Raw genomic sequence first — 20294 nt, 5'->3', positions numbered from 1 at the left:
TATACATGGAAATTGTTCACTTTGCAACATTTACAGTGAATTAAAGTACTGAGTTTCCAGAGAGACAACTACGGACGTAAACGGTAGAAAATCACCCTCGATTAAAATAGTCCAAGAACACAATTCTGCCTCTGAGCACAGCAAGGGAGAATCTCTCAGACACGTTCTTTTTATCCCTTTTTACACAGGTGACAGCAGACACACCAAACATAACCTCAGATTCGCACGTCTACTCAAATGGCAACGTGACCTATCTGTGAGACCTTGGGCAGGTTACGTCACCTGTCTGTGCCTCAATTTCTCTATCTGTAAAATAGAAATCATAATAATACCATCTACTTCACATGGTGGTTAAGAGGATTACATGACTCAACACTTGTTAAGTTCTTACATCTGTGCCTAGGATGTTATAATCCCTTTGTAAATGTAAGTCAGTAAAACGAGTTAATAATAAGGCCTTAGGAGAGCAATGGCCTAAATCATTAGGAAGCTTGTTAAAATTCATCGTCACTCATAGGAACAGCACATAAAGGAAATGGGACTTGTGCTCAAATAGGGGTTTGTGTTTCTCAATCTAAGAGTGCAGCAAAATTGTTTTTTGGTTTTTTTTTAAGAAAAAACAATAGCCATGGCTTCCATCATATTTCTAGCCTCAAGTTATGATTGGGTGTCATGAAATATTAACTTAGGCTGAGTATTCGCAGACAGACAAAACCCTCAGAACAAGCAAGATGGCATGTCTAAGAGCATTATGCCCAATCTGCTACGTAGAGCATTCAGACCTAAATGTACGACACACATAACACAAACACGCCCAATGCATTTGGGCTGGGGAAGTGGGGGAAATTGGTTTGTAGTTTTTAAGCCCATCTATCAAACCAGGGGTGATGTTCTGTGGTAATGTGAGGGTGCTGTCTACATCGGGGCCAAAATGTTATCTGCCCCCTTAACTACTTCACCAATCACTGACTTTTTCCATTGAGAGAGGACCCAATCCCACTGGAAATGACCTAGAGAAACTTTGTGAGAACTTTCAGCTTCTCTGTTGTTGACTGAAAAAAAAATGCACACCCTTAACGTTGAGAATTATGTTTTATTTGGCGGACAAAACTGAGGACTTAAGGCCGGGACACAGCCTCTCAGATAGATCGCTCTGGGGGATGGCTCCAAAGAGGGAAGGGAGAAGCCAGGATATGTAGGAGTTTTGGCAACAAAGACCAGGGAGTCAGAGCATCAAAAGATTACTGTTAATTAAAGGAAACAAGACATCGCAAGTTAAGGAAGTTAGCGTTTTTCTGGGTAGGGGAAGAGGCAGGAGTCTGGGCTCACTGCAGTCATTCCTTTGCTATGCACCTCAGCTCTCTGGGGCCAGGATCCTGTGCTTTCGCATCCTGAGTCCCCTCAGGGTGCACGGTCAGGGGGTGGTGGCAGCGGCAGACTGCTAGATGGCAGGCACCCTGTTTCTCTCCTGAGTTCCAGGGCTCACCGTCAGGGTGGCTGTAACATCTTTTGTCTACTGATATAGCAGGCAACATTTTTTTTTCACTGATATTGTGAAAGAATTTATTCTGTCCCCACTCTATTTACCTGGGAAGGCAAGAGCTGTAGTACTTATGACGTAAGGGTAAAAGATAGTCAAGCAAGAGTCATCCACAGTCCTGGGGTGACATCCAGGGGCCTCCTTCCCTTCTGGTCCAAGCTCTAGCAAACTCACTGCTCCCCAAATCCAGCCCATCCTTTTCCTTTTCTCTCCTTGCTTTTCTCTCCCTCCGACTGGTTTCTCCATTCTCCTCTCTACCCACCAAATTCCTATCCACTCCTCAAAGTGCGGTTCAAGCCCCACCTCCTTCCTTTGTAATCTTCCCTAATTCCTTTTTTTTTTTTTTTTTTTTTTTGCGGTACGCGGGCCTCTCACTGTTGTGGCCTCTCCCGTTGCGGAGCACAGGCTCTGGACGCGCAGGCTCAGCGGCCATGGCTCACGGGCCCAGCCACTCCACGGCATGTGGGATCCTCCTGGACCAGGGCACGAACCCGTGTCCCCTGCAGGCAGACTCCCAACCACTGCGCCACCAGGGAAGCCCCCTAATTCCTTCTGTGGGGAGATTCTGTTCTCCACCGGACAACAAATACTTGCATCTCTCCCTTACTGGAGAACAAGCATTTTGAGGGCAGTCATCACTGCCTCTTCTCTCCTGCAGCCTCTCTGAAGCACCCACACATAGCCAGGTCCTTGATAATTACTGAGTCCATGAGAAAAATCCCTCCTCCGAAACTCTGCACGGGGCCTTCAGAAGCCGATCCTGAGGACTGGGGAATATCACGTGGCCATCAAACTGGATCTCTGATGGGTCAGGTCCCTGCCCTGGCAGTGGGGTGCCACCCGTGTCCCTCAAGCGCATGCAGGTCTCGGGTTACGGTGAAACCTCACTATGAAAGGTGACTGTTAGCGCTATATTCTTTATCACGTCCCCTGAGGGACATCGCTTTCGTACCACTGATGATTCGACAGTGCTTATAGCACAGGCAGGAGGACCGTCCCCTCAAGTCAGCATCAGTGAAGTCTGTCAGTATCGTCACCTGCTACAAAGTTTCCATCCAATCAGCAAAGAGAATCCCCAAGTGACTACAAGGCTGAGAGGCTGGGTTAAATGTTGGGGAAATAAAAACGAATCAAACATAGTCTCTGCCCCTGTATCATTTTACGTCTCAGGAGCTACATTGTACTTTTGGGAGCAATTCATTCTCACCATATCGATGTCATTATTTCTAATTTATACTCAGAGGCTAAATAAAGCAAGGACAACCAGGACACCTGTAAAGGAAATAGAGCTGGGGAGATGCTGTAGATGAACGCCTTTCCCACCAGGGCGGGACCCACTCGGAAACGTATTTGGCCAGGGTAAACCAGGAGGCCCCGATGGCCCAGCGAGACTGCCAGCCCTTGTGCTCTTTCCACACAGAGAAGAAGAGATGCCCTTTCAGCCTTTGTGCCTGCGTTAGGGCCCACCAGCCCCCCAACACCCCAGTTCCCACCACAGTGCCTGTTGCTCTTTCTCCATCGGCAGATGTACTGGAAGGTGATGGGGACACTGTCTGACTTGTAGCCGCCGGAAGCCGCCAGAGCCAGCCAGCTGCCTGACCCCTCGACAGGAATCAGAGTCGCAGAGAGAGTCCACTCTCTGTCTCAACCTCAGGGAGCCTGGCTTCTGCACCACTAAGGGCCAAGTATGAGGTTCACCTGGCCCAACCCGGGAACTGGCCACCGTCACGGCCAGGAGAAAGGCAGACTTCCCAGAGAAGGAGCTCACTCACCCTGGTGAACACCCGGTGTTCTCCGCCCTCCACAGGACACCTGCTGGTTCAAGTGGAAAGACTCAGAGGTCATCACTGTGCTGCCAGAAATCATTTCTTTGTCCGCTAATAAATCCAAACCCAATTTGGAGTATGAACAACAACGAAAAAAGAATTCTGCTTTAAGGGGACTGTCTTACATTTCACAAGTTGAACATTAGTAAATGCTTTCTACAAGTTTGCCCAGTTCTTCATTAATCTTAGGCATTGAAGCATCCTCAGAACTTGGCCCAGAAGGCCCAATACCATCCCTAAGTAGGAGAACATGAGGAGAGAACAGAGGAAGAAATTGAGCTTATCTTTAGCCAAATGCTTTTTCAAGTCACTTTTGCCCCTCGAGGACGTTACTGTGGGGTTCATGACCTCTGTATAATGCTTTACTTTTCATTTATCCCAAATTCTAGAGGGACAAATCATTCCGTATCCACAAATTTTCCAGAAAATGATTTTTATCCTTTTTCTATTAAAACCGCTTTCAGAGTTGGGAGACAGAAGTGGTTAACTATATCCTTTGGTGTTTATTATAATCAAGAAGAGATAATTAGCATTATTTGGGGCTGTCAGCTATCAACACCTTCCAATTGGCTCGGGCTGCCAATTAACACAGTTTATTCTAAAAGGATGTAAAACAAATGTCTTAGACTGAACTTCAATCCAGACTTATCAGGTGTGAAATTGTTAAACGGTTCCATCGAGTTACTTTTGCTTGGGGGATGTTTCATATTATACCACGTGACAAAAACAAAAAAACCCAAAAACCATCCTGCCAAGAAGACGTTACACATCCCTTCCACAGACAGCAAGGCCTGGAAAAGGCACAGCCAGCGGAGCAGAATTTACTCTGAGCTGTGTACCACGTTCGGTGTGTTCAGGTGGGAAAGAGAACGGGAACACCAGGCAGCCCTCCTAAGGGTAAGAGGAAAACTCAAAACTCAGAAACACGGGCTCTGAGCAAATGCAGAAGACAGACTTAGAGGTAAGAGCCCTGAACCAAACAGCGGACACCTCCACACACGCCAGACCACAGGGGATGACAACACTGGGGACACCCACGGGGGGCTTTGGATCTGAGAAAAGAGTCTCTTCTCAGCAGACCTGTTCAGGCAGTGGCTCGTGCTGGACCCTAGTTGAGAAGAAAAGGAGCTGGTGATTAAGACCCACTGTGCGTCCTTGAGGGTCATTGCCTGCAGGTGCAAACCAGCCAGGGGCCTCACGGAGGATGGGCTCAGGCTGCCCTGCCAGGCCTTTTCCTGTCTTCCTAAAGTCCCGAGTTACAGAACCCCAGGAAGCCTTTTTCTACACAGACCATGGCGACCTTACATAAGAATCCATCGAAACTCTGCTATCCGAGTGGTAAAAAGTTAGGTAAGAGAAATTCCCTTTGATAGAGCCCTATCCTTATTAAGCTTATTTCTGTTTCAGGTGCTTATGATTACATGAGGGCCCGAGGGCCTCTCCTCACAGGAAAAAGTAAACAGACATATTTGTTGTTCTTAAATCCAGAGTGAAGGTCACATGTGTTCCAGAGAATGAATAAGTGACCTCAAGTTTGATCTTCAAGTAAGTACAGGACCATGATATGAAGTTGGTCGAATGACTTCTCGCTCTGCTTCAGAAATACACTTTTTAACAAGGAGTGACACCTTTGTAAACTATCCGATATAATGTGGTAAGATTTTCCCCCCTTTTTTCTGTTAACTTTGATGACATTTACTTCATTCCTTTCAAAGTGTTCCTACTTTTATTATGTTGAACCATCTGGCCAACTGCTTTAGCAAGTAATTAAAAACCTTACAGGGGATTAGAATTTTAATTAGATTATACATTTTTTGATGAATGGGGATGGGGAAAAATTTTTTTTTTTTTTAGGCTGGGAAATGTCATTTGTTTTTTGTGTTTTTTTAACATCTTTATTGGAGTATAATTGCTTTACAATGGTGTGTGTGTTTCTGCTTTATAACAAAGTGAATCAGTTATACATATACATATGTTCCCATATGTCTTCCCTCTTGCGTCTCCCTCCCTCCCAAGGGGAAAAATTTAATGGCTTCTTTGCTAGAAAGGATTATCATCCCCTTTCCTGCCTTTACCTACTTACATCATAAAACTTTTTTAAATTAAAAAGAGGTTCTTTCCATTGAGGTCATAAGATTGTTTTAAATTGTAGAAACTGAATTTGGACTGAAGCTTTCTGAAGAAGGGTAGGTTTGGCCTTTGTACCTAATTTCCCTTGGAGGGACTCAAGCAAGGAAGTATACAGATTATCGCAATTACGGGGAGGAAGAGGAGGTTAGTGGCTCCTATGGGAGGTTCTCAGATCAGTTCCCGACTCCTGAGATGGGCGGTCGGGGCCCTGAGCTGCATGGCAACAGGTGTGAGTAGCCACGGAACAGCGAGAGTCCTGCAGCCCTTTTCTGCCCCACAGAGAAAGCTTTAGGGCTGCAGAGCTGGTGGATAAACTCCGGGGAACAGGGAAGGCGGTTCCGGGATGGCAGCTGTGCAACAGACCCAGAGAATCACCAGTCCGGGGTGAGGTACGAGGGTGGGAAGCTCTGTGAGGAAGGTCTGAGAAAAAGGGGACACGGAATTGATGGCCTGAGAGAGCGGGGATGTGAGACCAAAAAGGCAAGGATAAGGAAAAAGAGAGGCCACTGGAGATGCCCGTAAAAACAGAAAGCAGTATGAAAAGGCATGGCTCAAAGGTGAAATAACTACTCAGAGTTTAAGGAGAAATGAAATGGATTCACCCGAAAGAAAAAGCAGCTTTAAGATACGGGGGATCTGGTGACTAAGACAGCCCTAAGAGCAAAGCAACAAAAAACTTCAGGGGAGAAAAAGGAGAGGCAAGGCATGAAGTAAACTGTAGTGTTATGTTTGTGTTTGACAAAAGGAGAATCCATTTGAACTTATTAGAAACAGTCTGCTTTGAAGAGATCAGGAATCATGACACTGGAACCTAAAGAAAGGGGTAGTCATAGCCCACTATTGGGTTCTGAATAAACCATAATGTCAACACTATTTACTTGTTTTAAACTTTACAAAACAACCCACAGACAAAGCAAGGAAGACCTAACTGCAAAGAGAACAGACGTATTTAATACCTCTGAACCATAATTTAAAAATGGATAAGAGGGTAATTTGCATAGTATGTGTATTTTACCACATTAAAAACAATTTGAAAACAGAAGAGGGAACAGAAATGTATATGTTATCAACCTTGATTGTTTGAAAGTTAAAGAAGAGACAACAGTTTGAAGGTAGCAGGGGGAAAGAGTAAGTAAGGGTAGGGATGCTAATGGTAGGGTGCTAATGTCCTCACCTTGAAACAATGTTTCAAAGAGAAAAAAGAAATGGAGGTTTAAGTGTATGATTTAATGTTACAAAGGTAAACAATAAAGGAATAAAAACTAGTAATATCATACTGAGCAGAAGGGGGAAGGGAAGTTAAAAGCGAGCTAAGTTAGGTTAGAAGATAAAGGTTAAGAGGATAAATCAAATAACAGCACATTATTCATCATTTTGGACAAAAATTGTTCCAATGTGATTGCTCTTAGGGAGCAGTTAGGTTGGAGGGGGTCAGTTCTTTTCACTGAGATATTTTTTTTACTACTTGATATCTATGTGTGTATATTAACTTGATAATTAAGAAAAATTTTTGTTTAAAAGACTAAAAATAGATAACCAGTAAAATCCTTTTACAGTCATTTTACAGATGAGAAAATGCTGGATGAGGATAGAGGCCATTTAAAGGGTTGGTGAGAGTGTGGGCCTTGGAGATGGTCCCCCAGCCAGGAGGGGCTGTGCTCCAAGGACCCAGAGGAGATGAACGTCATACTCCTCAACCTGAAACGGGGGAAACGTAACACTTGCCTCACTGGGGGGTTGTGACGATTAAATGAGAACATGTATGACAGTGGTCAGCACGTGTCAGTGGCTGCAGTAGGGGTTGAATATCCCCAAACAAGTTTACACTCACGTATGGTTATTCGTAAGGGCCAAAGCAAGGCAAGACCTTGTAACCCAGGGGTCCGCAAACCCTGGGCCCCAGACCAATATCAGTTCGCAGCCTGTTAGGAACCGGGCCGCACATCGGGAGGTGAGTGGCAGGTGAGCGAGCAAAGCTTTATCTGCCGCTCCCCATCGCTCCCCATCATTCGCATTACCACCTGAATCATCCCCGCACCCCGCCTGCATGCCCACCCCCAGAAAAATTGTCTTCCAGGAAACCGGTCCCTGGTGCCAAAAAGGTTGGGGACCGCTGTTGTAACCAATTCACCACTTCTTTGTTTCAGGGTTGGCACAGTGGCCCTAACCAGGTTATTTAACCTCCCCAAGCTGCACTCTACTCAACTACACAGTAGGAGCACTGCTTTTCACTAGCCCTCTTGGTGGGTCTGAGAACGGTTCAGGGGCTCTTCCTCTGGGTACCTGCTGCCTAATCACATCCCTGTCTCTCTCTTTCCCTATAATTTTATGTAAAGCTTGTTGTTTATAAGCCTACAGTTGTTCACAGGGGGAACAAAATACAAATTGGGTTGAACAGACTATTTCATGAAACAAGAAGGTTGTATTGGCTTTTTGTATCTTTCCAGGTTAAAAAAAAAATAGATAAGAGAGGTGAGGGAACCCATTACGTCAGATATGCTGCCTAGTCTTTGCAGCCAAGAATACGAACCAGATGCAAACTCACTCAGCTTAGAGCAGACCTGTGCATCTAGGTCATATGAAATTAGTAGACTGTCCACAGCACCATCTTGACATTAATAACAAAAAATACTTGTAAAGGTTTTTTGTCGGTAATAAATATCTCTATTCCATAGTCTATTTAAGAAATCATAAATTTTAATTATAATTTCTGAAAAAATACACAGTTTAAACTAGCAAAATCTTTCAAAGATGAGTTCTGACAGGATCACCTACACTGACTCAGGATTTTCAAAAAACAAACAAACCAAACAATAGGTTCATTTAACCCCAATTAACTAAAATAAAGTTCTCAACTTTCAAGGAAACACAGTGTGTCCACCTGTTGCCATGACAATGCCTGTGCTCAGCACCACTTATCATGATGGAACTGCCAAGTACAGTCCATCTCTGTGTGTGTGTGTTTTATACATCACACGTAGGGAGCCAAACCTTGTAAGAAAGGAAAGACAAGGAGATGACAAGGCACCCTGATGAGCATGTTGGTCCAGGAGCAGAAAGAAGAAAGCTTATATCCATCTGAGGGCATTAAATCCTTCTCACACGTCCTGGACATCCTATCTCACAATCACACTTCTAAACATGGAACTCAAGTAAATGAAGCAATAGGAAAGCGAAAGAGTTCAATTAATTGGATTATGTGCTAGTGAATAAACAGGAAAGTTTTTCTCAGACTATTTCATTATTTTACTTTCTTGCCTTTAAATGATCGTTTGAAGTGGAATCCAGACCCTGGTAAAGAGTAGAGATCCTGGGGCTTCCCTGGTGGTGCAGTGGTTGAGAGTCCGCCTGCCGATGCAGGGGACGCGGGTTCGTGGCCCGGTCTGGGAGGATTCCACATGCCGCGGAGCGGCTGGGCCCGTGAGCCATGGCCGCTGAGCCTGCGCGTCCGGAGCCTGTGCTCCGCGGTGGGAGAGGCCACAACAGTGAGAGGCCCGCATATCGTTAAAAAAAAAAAAAAAAAAGTAGAGTCTTCACCAGAATCTATGTGAGCCTCAAGAAATACAAGAAACATCTTAATCACAAGCAGGGGAATGCAATCAGCCCAATTCCAGAAGGCAGGGAATTCTACAGCCTCACTACTCAAGGCATAGTTCAGGGACCAGCCACATCAGCATCACGTGGGTGCCTGTTAATAAGCACATGGACTTCCAGGCCCCACCCCCATCTGCTGCACCAAAGCCTTTCATGAGATCTCCAAGTTACGCATATGCATAGATATGTTTAAGCATCTCTGCTCTATAGGACAAACAAAAGAAAACAAAAAGCTGAAACACAGACAGAAAGAGATGGAAAGGGGAGCCTAGAGATTCCGAGACTTTTCAGCCCACGGCTCTTAAAGCTCCTGTTTTGAGGTAGCACTTGCCACTTTCACTCATGTCCCCTGGACCAGAGAAGTCACTTGGCCGGAACCACCATGAATGGGTACATCCTGATATTGATTTAAAAAATAATTATGAGAAATATTGAAATGGATTTTAATATTTAAATCTACTTCTACGTTTGAGTTAATGACTAGAATGAATAATGTCAAAGTTTTTTGGTTAGGAAAATACATAAAATAAATTTAATTTTTACAGAGCAGCATTGCTCATCGTTCTGTAAGTATATATATGAGGCAATGTGAAAGCGAACCCAAAGCTAACTGACTGGAGAATATTATTGGATAATTTTAAATGTCCCTGCGTAGAACCTCCATACAACGATTAAGGCCAAAATTTTCTTTGAAATGGAAATTAACTGGCCTAAGAAAACCTATCTGTTTCACTGCTTGGTCCTAATGAAGGATTCGGGAGATGGTAGGTTTCTTGAAGGAAGTGGGATGGAGGGGAAAGAAATGACCTTTTGCAAACACTACCTTCTCCCTAAGTGTAGTGGACTCGTCTGCAAAGAGGTGAGTAATAGCGGCCGCTGTACCCAGCTGGCAGAGTCATCAGGTTCAAATGCAAGAATGGGTGTGAAAGTGACCTGTAAATTATAAAGCACCGGTCAAACATTTCATGCATTTTTTTTCCTTTTCTTTTTAAACCACAGAGGCAATATGGTCTAAAATCATGGACTGAGGAATCACACAGGATGTGTCTGTCTGCCAGCACCTCCCCCTGAGGATCTGGAACAGTGAGTACACATCTCATATTCCCAATTTCCTCTCGGTTAAGTGAAATGATACTCATCACGGTAGATTGTGTTATTGTCAACATGCCTGCTTTCCCTCCTTCCTGTGTAGCCCCTGAAGGAGGATTAAAGAGCCACCCATTCATGGTGGTTCCAGCCAAGTGACTTCTCTGGTCCAGGGGACATGAGTGAAAGTGGCAAGTGCTACCTCAAAACGGGAGCTTTAAGAGCCGTGGGGTGATTCTGCCACCACTGTCCTCCCTAGGCCACGAGTGGCAGCTCACCCAAACAGCGGCTGCTCCTTTGGTGTTCCAGAGTGTGGAGGATACACGCTGGAGCAGCATCCAGTGTGCAGGTGAAGGAGGAAGAAAGCATTGCAGCCAGAGATGCGGGGAACCGTCTGTTGGCACTGCAGCATCTAGTGAAAGCTAAGATACCTCTCCTCTGTGTAGACTGCAGTGAAGATTAAATGTGATCATGTATAGAGAATACCCGAAAAAAATAACACCTGCTATTGTCAATAAATGTTTGTTCCTTCTCTCCACTAGCATTCATGAAGCTGATACTGTTGCTGAGAGCAGCTGCCCCAGCTGCCCCCATGTGCCCATCAAAAATCCAGACTAGTAAGAGCTTAGGCACTTGTTGTAGGGACCTAACATTGACTGAGGCCTACTGCATGCTCAAAGTGTGCTAAATTTCGTTATGTCAGCCTAACAGTCCTGAGAGATTGGTTTTGTATTCTCTGTTTTACAAGGAAGGTAATTTGTAATTTGGAAAAGTCGACGGCATATTGATGGATCTGGCAAGAGAAAAACGAAAACAGCCTTCAGTATTTCCAGGATAAAATCTAAGAGAAACAAGAACTAACCAGTTTTTAATGAGTCACGCGATAGGGTGAATTAGATAATTCATAATTAATATCAGTGCTGTGCTCAAATAATAATGTCTTTCATTAAACTGCAGGAGTGATGCCCAGAATGAAGACTGGTCAAAAGGAAGCATGTACGGGGCTTCCCTGGTGGCGCAGTGGTTGGGGGTCTGCCTGCCGATGCAGGGGACGTGGGTTCGTGCCCCGGTCCGGGAAGATCCCACATGCTGCGGAGCGGCTGGGCCCGTGAGCCATGGCCACTGAGCCTGTGCGTCCGGAGCCTGTGCTCCGCAACGGGAGAGGCCACAACAGTGAGAGGCCTGCGTACCGCAAAAAAAAAAAAAAAAAAAGGAAGCAGGTATGAACATGAATTTGCTGTGCGGTTCTCACACACACACACACACACACACACACACACACACACTCAAAAGTATGCACACATATGTGGCTCTATGCATTTGCATCAATATGTAAGATATTGTATAATAAACCTGAGGCTAAAATAATTAAATAAACAACATAAGCAAGTTGTACACATTTTCAGTACAGCAAAGTACAACTGGAAAAGGGAACTGAGAAGTAAAGTTGTCCCCCCTGCCCCCAAGGGCTGCCCACTTCTTCACAGACACGGAAGCTTCAATTATCCATGTGGGGAATGGACTTTTGGATTAAACTCACGATTCACTATAGGGGAGAGGGAAGGAAACAGACCAGGAGTTGTGACCAGATCCAGGCCTGTGCTGAGATATGACAGCTCATGTCAGATTAGAAAGGTCATACGGCTTACTCCAAGGGACACAGCTAAGAATTATTAGAGCAAGAACCCAGGTCTGTATGCACGTGTGTGATCCATCCACAGAACACCTGGAAATAAAGGTTTCTGAAGGCAAGTACAGTGCAAACATTAATCTTGAAAACATGTTCCAATTCTGTTTAAACAACATACTCTAGAGAAGCTTCTTTTCTTTTTCTAAAATGTTAAAATGTCCAAAAGATTTAGATTATACAAGAAAATATTACAGAAAATCAAAACTGATTTTAAGAAAACGAATGGCCATAGTATAAACTGCCCATTCTCAGGGCTTCCTAAGCAAGGCTGTGGGACTAGAAAGAAAAAAAAAAAAAAAAAAAAACTACAGAAAAAGATATTCTACAGGAAAAATAATTCACATACAATATTTCACTGTAATTCCCTTTCTGCTGGCCTTTCTTAGAAATCACTGTATATGTAATTAGGATGGGTCCATTTGAAAATGCTTACCGACCATCAAACTGTTTCAACAAGGCAGATAAACACATCTGACATGCTAGTAGATTCAGAGTTTGGTCAACCTCAGCTGTACTTTCTAAAAGTTACTTTGGAATAAAATATAGCCATTTCCACGTTCTCATTTGCATTGTTCCTGAAATCTCTTTTAGGCCCACAACGCATTTCTATGCCTAGACTTTGCTTGGAAGCTTACGTTGACGTGGCCTTGTCGATTCCAGCCTCTCCTGACTATGCGATACTTAAAATCCTTAATCCGATTTAGCTAAAGCATCCAAAGTTACAAGATCATTGACATAAACGCTTAGGGTTGTGGAATGCATATCTGGATTTTCTTAAACGTTACCTTGGATTAACATACAATTGTAAAGATGAATAATGTTTAGCTTATGCAGTGAGAGCATCTGTCTGCCTGTCTGCTCTTTCCCATGAATTTGTTCCACAGTCTTAGACTACCTTTCTTGGAATAATTCTTAAAATAATTTTAAGCATTAATGTTAAGCATTTAATCTTCAACATCTGTGGCATTCGTATTATTTAAAATGTTTTAAAACAATCTAAACTATAGTGGAATCTTGGAAAACTTGCCTCTTGGTGTGAACACTCACAGGGGTGTTGAGTGGCCTTCTTCATCTTCAGGAAAATTCCATTACCCACTCACCTGTTAACTTCTGGTGGTCACACTGAGATAACAGCTGGCAGTACAACCTCCAGCTGTTGCTTCCTACCATTTTAAACACGATGCTGGGCCCACACTTCCACTAATATCATGAAAACAACAAGGCTTGGATACCCAGCAAACCATATGGACTCGTTCATACTATTCTACCGAACCAGTGTTTGAGAAAAGCATATGGCAAAACAAGTGGACAGGTTCTGAAATGGAAATAAGCATTCTAGAGTTGGATTTTAACTGATGTGCAATCCAAAAAAAAAAAAAGCTAGAAAAGTTTTGATTACTTTTATTGTTACCTTTAGGTTGCCAAACACTTGCTACTTGAAAAGTTACTTTTCTGATCAAAGTTGTCATTTGTTCTTTTCTAGCAATATCCATCAGAATCCCAGTGTGGGGATAACTTACGAAGAGAGGAAACACTGGAGGTGCCCCGAAGAAACTGGTGTAAGCCGTCTTCATCTTCACTGGAGCTGACTATACTGTTCCTCATTTCCAGCATGGACAGCTGTGTGCAAAGGCTGAGCTGGTGGTCCAGCTTTTGAACCGTCTATAAAGCAAAGTTGTAAGATTTCTGAGTGCCATGAGACTTAGATCATCTATTCCCTGTAAGTAACATTTACTTTTCCTTGAAATAGAAGACTATCCGGTACACAGTCAGTGCCCAATAAATGGTAGCTGTAATTTTTATTATAAGCTATTACTACAAATACATTAGGAAAAATGTAATATACTCAATAGCCTATTTATGAATCTGAAAAATAATAAGCACCAACCTAATTTGATAACCGCCTTCACCAAGATGACTCGAAGAGCGCACACACCCATACTCATAGTCCCTGGAGAACAGTACTTATCACGGAAACAAGGTTTGCAAGTTCTCTTCTGTAATCATTTTAATTTCCTTCTAAGCAAATGTGGGGAAGTGGAGATCAAACTGCAAATCGTTGGAGATCTAGACAGCTCTGAAATTCCTAACCGAATGGACGCAGGCTTCCATCCCATACCTCTCGTCACTTATGGGCGTTCTGGGAGGGTACCTGACCAGTAGAATGTGCAAGACTGGAAAACACAGGGTTAAAAAGCCAACCTCCTGCTTGCTGGGGCTGATCAGCATTTATCAGTCTGCAACCTCCCCCTGCCCCGCCTTCCATGGCCTATACCACTGCCTAGTTCTTCCATTCATTTATCATCTTCCTTAGATTGCTTGAAAGACTCTTTATGAAGAGGTTAGCACCTTATCACCACAAGTGGAGGTCCCTGACATTCACAGACACCTCACCAGGTCATGGAAAATATAATAATTGCATAATATTTCCTCACGCTTGAGAAATGATTCCCTGAAGTGTCTCTAAATTACAAGCATCCCCACTTCACTTAACATATGACTAATTAATGAAGATTCAGGAAAATATATATTGCATAAAAGGAGATATACCTAACTATGCATATGTATTTAACAAAACAGACTCAGAAAAACACTTACTTTATCATTTAAGGTGGGATCATTCAATGAGTAGAGCTTATTTGTAATGTCTTTTCCTATAAGATACCTAAATATTTCATATAGGAAAGGCTCTGATTCCAGAAAGTAAGTTAATCTTTCTCTTGACCAGCATAAAAATCTACAGTTATCATCTGCAATAATGGTGACCTGCCAAAGAAACAGAGAGAAAAATGTGTATGAATTATGATGTTAGTAACTTGGGGGGAGGGAAGAGTAGAATAATTTAGTGGATATTATCATAGCAATGCTTTGTCATATTAGTTAAAATAAGATCCATACACACTCGCTTCTATAACTAAGTATAACATTACATTTAAAACCAAGCAATCTGTAGACTAAATGAAAGCAAAGTCTTCAAGTTTTGTTGTTCTGTTTTGTGAGGTCTGGTGATAGAAGAATGGCCACCGTGTCCATAGCACTGCTACAGAGTGTGCTAGACTGATGTCTCAATTGGATGTACAATTTATGGCTAAATATTTCTTTATATCCAGATAATTATACTAGAGAATGAGAAAGCAGACTCATGTGAATTGGTTTTAGGGCCCAGATGGTTACTGATAAATATGGCTAGTAAGGGTCCTTCTGTGGGTCCTTCTGTCATAGGTATTTCTTGAGTGTGACCTACCAAGGGTAGCCCACTGGGGACACACACAGAGATCCCCCAGTTAGCTCAGAACTGGGAAACCATACCTTTTCCTTAAGTGTTATTATATAGGAAAATGGGAAAGCATTGTAATTGCACTACACAGAATTTAAGTATTCCTTAAATACATCCTCTCTCCAGAGCAAGGGGCCACGCCCTCACTCCAAGTTCAGGGTCAGGACACCCTTCCTCCCATGCAGGTCCTTCTGTCAGCTTCACGTGGCACTCCTATCACTGAACTCAAGCTCATCCGTGGTCCACTCTCTCTCCTGAGCACCCTGAGGGCAGGGACTGTGCATCTTCATACTGAATGCCTGGCTTCCAACACTGAGTGGTGCTCAGTGCAGGTTTACTGATGAAGAAATTAACATATGAACACAAATACTGTTGAAGGCAAAAACCATTTTTACATCTTCAACATTAAACCCAATGCTTGTCCAAGTGGGAGGTTAATAAAGGTTTCTAAATTGACATGACGTCATATCTGGGCTCAGAGCAAAGATTTCCAAAGGAGCTCTTTACCCTTTGTTAGTAAAAAAATTAAACATATTTCAGATGACAAGGAGGTATTTATGTCTACTAGGAGAGAAAACAGAAAACCCAGCTTCTCTCCTTATGTCAGCGGTTGAAATCTGACCTTTAGTAAATGAGAGGGTTTGGCTACAAAACGTGGGTCAGTGTTCCTAGAAAAATAAAGCTGCACTTATTTATTCTATTAAATAATATTAAATACATTAAACAATAAACCCCTCAAACCAAACACATTGGGATTTAAGAAATGCATCTGCAGCTTTATGGCTCCGTAAAACACTAAATTTCATTTATTCTTTCAACATACATTGTTAGGCTCGTACTTTATGCCAGACACGGTTCAAGGCACCGAGGTTACCATTGTGAACAAAAAAGCCAAGATCCTTGCCCTGTGATGCTTACATTCCAGTGGAGGAAGCCGATGATGAATAAAGAAATGTAAGTGTTTTGACAAATACAGAACAGGGGAAAATGGTAGAGAATGAGTAGGAAATGACAGGTACACATAATGCCACTCACTTTAAGTATGTATTGTACTTTAACATTTAAGGTGCTTTTACACCTATCATGTAAGCAGGTCCTTAAAATTGCCTTTGAGGTAAGACGGATAAGATTCTTCCTCATTTTCCAGATGCCAAATGAGAAGCACCAGGGGGCTTCCTTGCTGGCGCAGAGGCTAAGAATCTGCCTGCTGATGCAGGGGACACGGGTTCGATCTCTGGTCCGGGAAGATCTCACATGCCACAGAGCAACTAAGCCTGTGCGCCACAACTACTGAGCCTGCGCTCTAGAGCCCACAAGCTGCAACTACCAAGCCTGCGGGCCACAACTACTGAAGTCCGGGCGCCTAGAGCCTGTGCTCCGCAACAAGAGAAAGAAGCCACCGCAATGAGAAGCCCACGCACTGCAACAAAGAGTAGCCCGTGCTCGCTGCAACCAGAGAAAGCCCGTGTGTAGCAACGAAGACCCAACACGGCCATAAATAAGTAAATAAATAAATTTATAAATTTATAAAAAAACAAATGAGAAGCACCACAAAACTTAGGCAGGTACACATGTTAATGAATGGTGGAGTGAGCACTGCTGACTTCCAGCCCAGGCATATTTTTCCACCAGGCCAAACCCTACCCAATGTGTCCTAGATTCATCAAGACAGTCACAGAGAAAGGCATTTGGTGAAGTGACCACAAGGCTGACTCACCATCAAGAATCCTGCATACAAAGAACAGCTGAACACGATGTCCTGAAGCCTACATTCTAGTGGAGGAAGCTGATAATAAGTAAAGACATGTGACCAAGGGGAAAAAAAAGATTTAAAGAAGTATAAGGTCAAGTATAAGGTCAAGAGCCATATAACCAGTCCTGAGGAGTTCCCAGAGATAGTAGGAGATGGGCACGCAAACAGAAGGCAACCGAGTAACATTCTAGAGGAGTAATTAGAGAAAGTGAGCACCGGGCACACACAGTGGCCCAGTCTGGCACCCAAGTGTTGAAGAAAGGGTTAGGAATGTTGAGGTCCCTTCATTTTGCGCAGATGTCGTCTATGCCTTTGGAAGATACAGTTCATGAACAGTGGGGGAAGAAGTTAAAAGAGGAGTTGGAAATCATCCAAGAAAAGAAGTCGTCGTTGCACTTAGGTGATGTATATGCATTTAACTTTTCTTCAACCATTTTAATAACCTCAAGTTGCCCTGAGGCAATAATACTTTCAAAATGATACTATCATTTGCTTAGCCACCATTTCCTACATTTTTTAAAATGTCTTTTAAAAATTGAAGTGTAGTAGGGCTTCCCTGGTGGCACAGTGGTTGAGAGTCCGCCTGCCGATGCAGGGTACACGGGTTCGTGCCCCGGTTCGGGAAGATCCCACACGACGCGGAGCAGCTGGGCCCGTGAGCCATGTCCGCTGAGCCGCGTCCGGAGCCTGTGCTCCGCAATGGGAGAGGCCACAACAGTGAGAGGCCCGCGTACCGCAAAAAAAGAAAAAAAAAAATTGAAGTATAGTTGATTTACAGTGTTTCAGGTATACAGCAAAGGGATTCATTTATACATATATATATATCTCCTTTTTCAGATTCTTTTCCATAATAGTTTATTACAACATATTGAATACAGTTCCTTGTGCTATATAGTAGGTCCTTGTTGTTTATCTACTTTATATACAGTAGGAAGCCACTTATTTTATTGAAGTATAGTTGATTTACAATGTTAACTTCTGCTGTACAGCAAAGTGATTCAGTTATACATATATATTCTTTTTTAATATTCTTTTCCTTTATTGTTTATCATAGGATACTGAATATAGTTCTCTGTGCTCTACAGTAGAACCTTGCTGCTTATCCATTCTATATATAATAGCTTACATCTACTCACCCCAGCCTCCCACTCCATCCCTCCCCCAACCCCCTCCTGCTTGGCAACCACAAGTCTGTTCTGTATGTCTGTGAGTCTGTTTCTGTTTCATAGATAGGTTCATTTGTGTCATATTTTAGATTCTGCATATAAGTGATATATGGTATTTGTCTTTCTCTTTCTGACTTCCTTCACTTAGTGTGATAATCTCTAGTTTCATTCATGTTGCTGGAAATGGCGTTATTTCATTATTTTTTATGACTGAGTAGTATTCCATTGTATATATGTACCACATCTTCTTTATCTATTCATCTGTTGATGGACATTTATGTTGTTTCCATGTCTTGGCTATTGTGAATAGTGCTGCAATGAACATTGGGGTGCATGTATCTTTTTGAATTATAGTTTTGTCTGGATATATGCCCAGGAGTGGGACTGCTGGATCATATGGTAATTCTATTTTTAGTTTTCTAAGGAACCTCCATACTGTTTCCCACACTGGCTGCACCAACTTACATTCCCACCAACAGTGTAGGAGGGTTCTCTTTTCTCCACACCCTCTCCAGCATTTGTTATTTATAGACTTTTTAATGGTGGCCATTCTGACAGGTGTAAGGTGGTACCTCATTATAGTTTTGATTTGCATTTCCCTAATAATTAACGATGTTGAACATCTTTTCATGTGCCTATTGGCCATCTGTATTTCTTCTTTGGAGAAATGTCTATTTAGGTCTTCTGCCCATTGTTCGATTGGGTTTTTTGTTGTTGTTGAGTTGTATGAGCTGTTTGTATATTTTGGAAATTAAGCCCTTGTCGGTCGCATCGTTTGCAAATATTTTCTCCCATTCCGTAGGTTGTCTTTTCAGTCTGTTTATGGTTTCGTTTGCTGTGCCAAAGCTTGTAAGTTTGATTAGGTGCCATTTTTATTTTTATTTCTGTTGCCTTGGGAGACTGACCTAAGAAAACATTGATACAATTTATGTCAGAGAATGTTTTGCCTATGATTTCTTCTAAGAGTCTTACGGTGGCATGTCTCATGTTTAAGTCTTTAAGCCATTTTGAGTTTATTTTTGTGTATGGTCAGAGGGTGTGTTCTGACTTCATTGATTTACATGCGACTAGGCAACCATTTCTTATTGATGGTGGAAAACGATTTTAAACCTGTTAAAATTATTATTCAATTTAAATGTAGTAACAATATTCAAATAGTAAGCTATACCTACAGTATGTATGAGTCTTACAAGTCCCTAAGAGCAGGCATTTAGCTGGAAGCAGGTAGTTAGCATATCGACTGAGGTCATTTCAGTGGATAGCTAATGCTTCATTACTGTCAAATAGATTTACTTAATGATTTCCTATTACAACAGTCAAGTGAAACATATCTTTAATGAAGAATTTTTATGATGCAATCTAGGAATTTTTAAAGCTTCCATGAAATACATTTGCTTCTTAGGTTATTAGGGTACCTCAGCAGTGCCATGCTTGAGTTCTTGTGAAGAATTTCACAGAAGAAATAAAAGCAAACACGGTAATGGAAGACACAAAAGAATTTCTCTCAGGTAGGGAATTAGACTAAGCGTTTGTAACCGGGTTTGCTGTGATTACCTCAAGGCGCTGGATTAGTCCCAAACCAATCCTACGCCCTTACATAATGAAAAGACCTTATCAAGAAAAAGAGCATCAGAGGGAATTGCTGAATGTCCTGGAATGGGAATGGCAGTCTGACACTGTGACTGACTGACTGTCCTCAGGGGAGAATTTATTATTTTATTTGTGTACTGCACAAAGTTTCACACACCAGGAACATAAAAATGTCTTGGAGGTGGTCTATTCAGCTAATTCTTACTGAGTTTTCATCTGCACTAAAACACAGCAGAGTCAAGACTGGCAGATTAAATTGCTTTGCAACTTAACCCAAAGATTTACTTAACACTAAGATAAGGTTTTATTTAAAAGCCAGTTATAACTCAGTGTTCATTTATTTCACCAGAGCTTGGACATCTGCCTCCAAGACATTCTTCTTCCTTTAAAGTCAGTAAAGGTTTGATTTTCAAGCTTCACAGCACAGGATGTGCTATTGACTATGGGAAGGCAACAGCGGGAGGTAAAATCCAAAAGAAAAATGAAGTGGCAAAGCTCGCTGGATATGAAACTGTACAAAGAAGAAACCAAACACAAAAAACTACCTTTTGTGATAATGATATTCAAGATTCTCGAACAGTTCTAAGCAGCAGCTTGGGTCTGTAAGTACTAACACAGCACCTGGGGGCAGCTGGAAGTTTA

The 20294-nt window shown here is 42.6% G+C and overlaps 1 protein-coding gene across 3 annotated transcripts in view; it reads right to left on the bottom strand.

Annotated features, from left to right (window-relative positions):
• Positions 1–20294, bottom strand: part of BVES (blood vessel epicardial substance) — a 41064-nt gene that overhangs the window by 8245 nt on the left and 12525 nt on the right. For 2 of the 3 annotated variants that reach the window (XM_049695277.1, XM_049695278.1), the window contains 3 exons: positions 16861–16929; positions 14465–14632; positions 13387–13528 (listed from right to left, as the gene is read on the bottom strand). In XM_049695277.1, the coding sequence (XP_049551234.1) occupies positions 13387–13528; positions 14465–14632; positions 16861–16929 (379 nt within the window). The remainder of the gene's footprint in view (positions 1–13386; positions 13529–14464; positions 14633–16860; positions 16930–20294) is intronic. The other variant, XM_004264773.3, reaches the window with a different exon arrangement.

Source organism: Orcinus orca, chromosome 12, assembly GCF_937001465.1.
Source record: "Orcinus orca chromosome 12, mOrcOrc1.1, whole genome shotgun sequence".
Classification (NCBI taxonomy): Eukaryota; Metazoa; Chordata; class Mammalia; order Artiodactyla; family Delphinidae; genus Orcinus; species Orcinus orca.
This window is presented reverse-complemented; position numbering and strand designations above follow the sequence as displayed.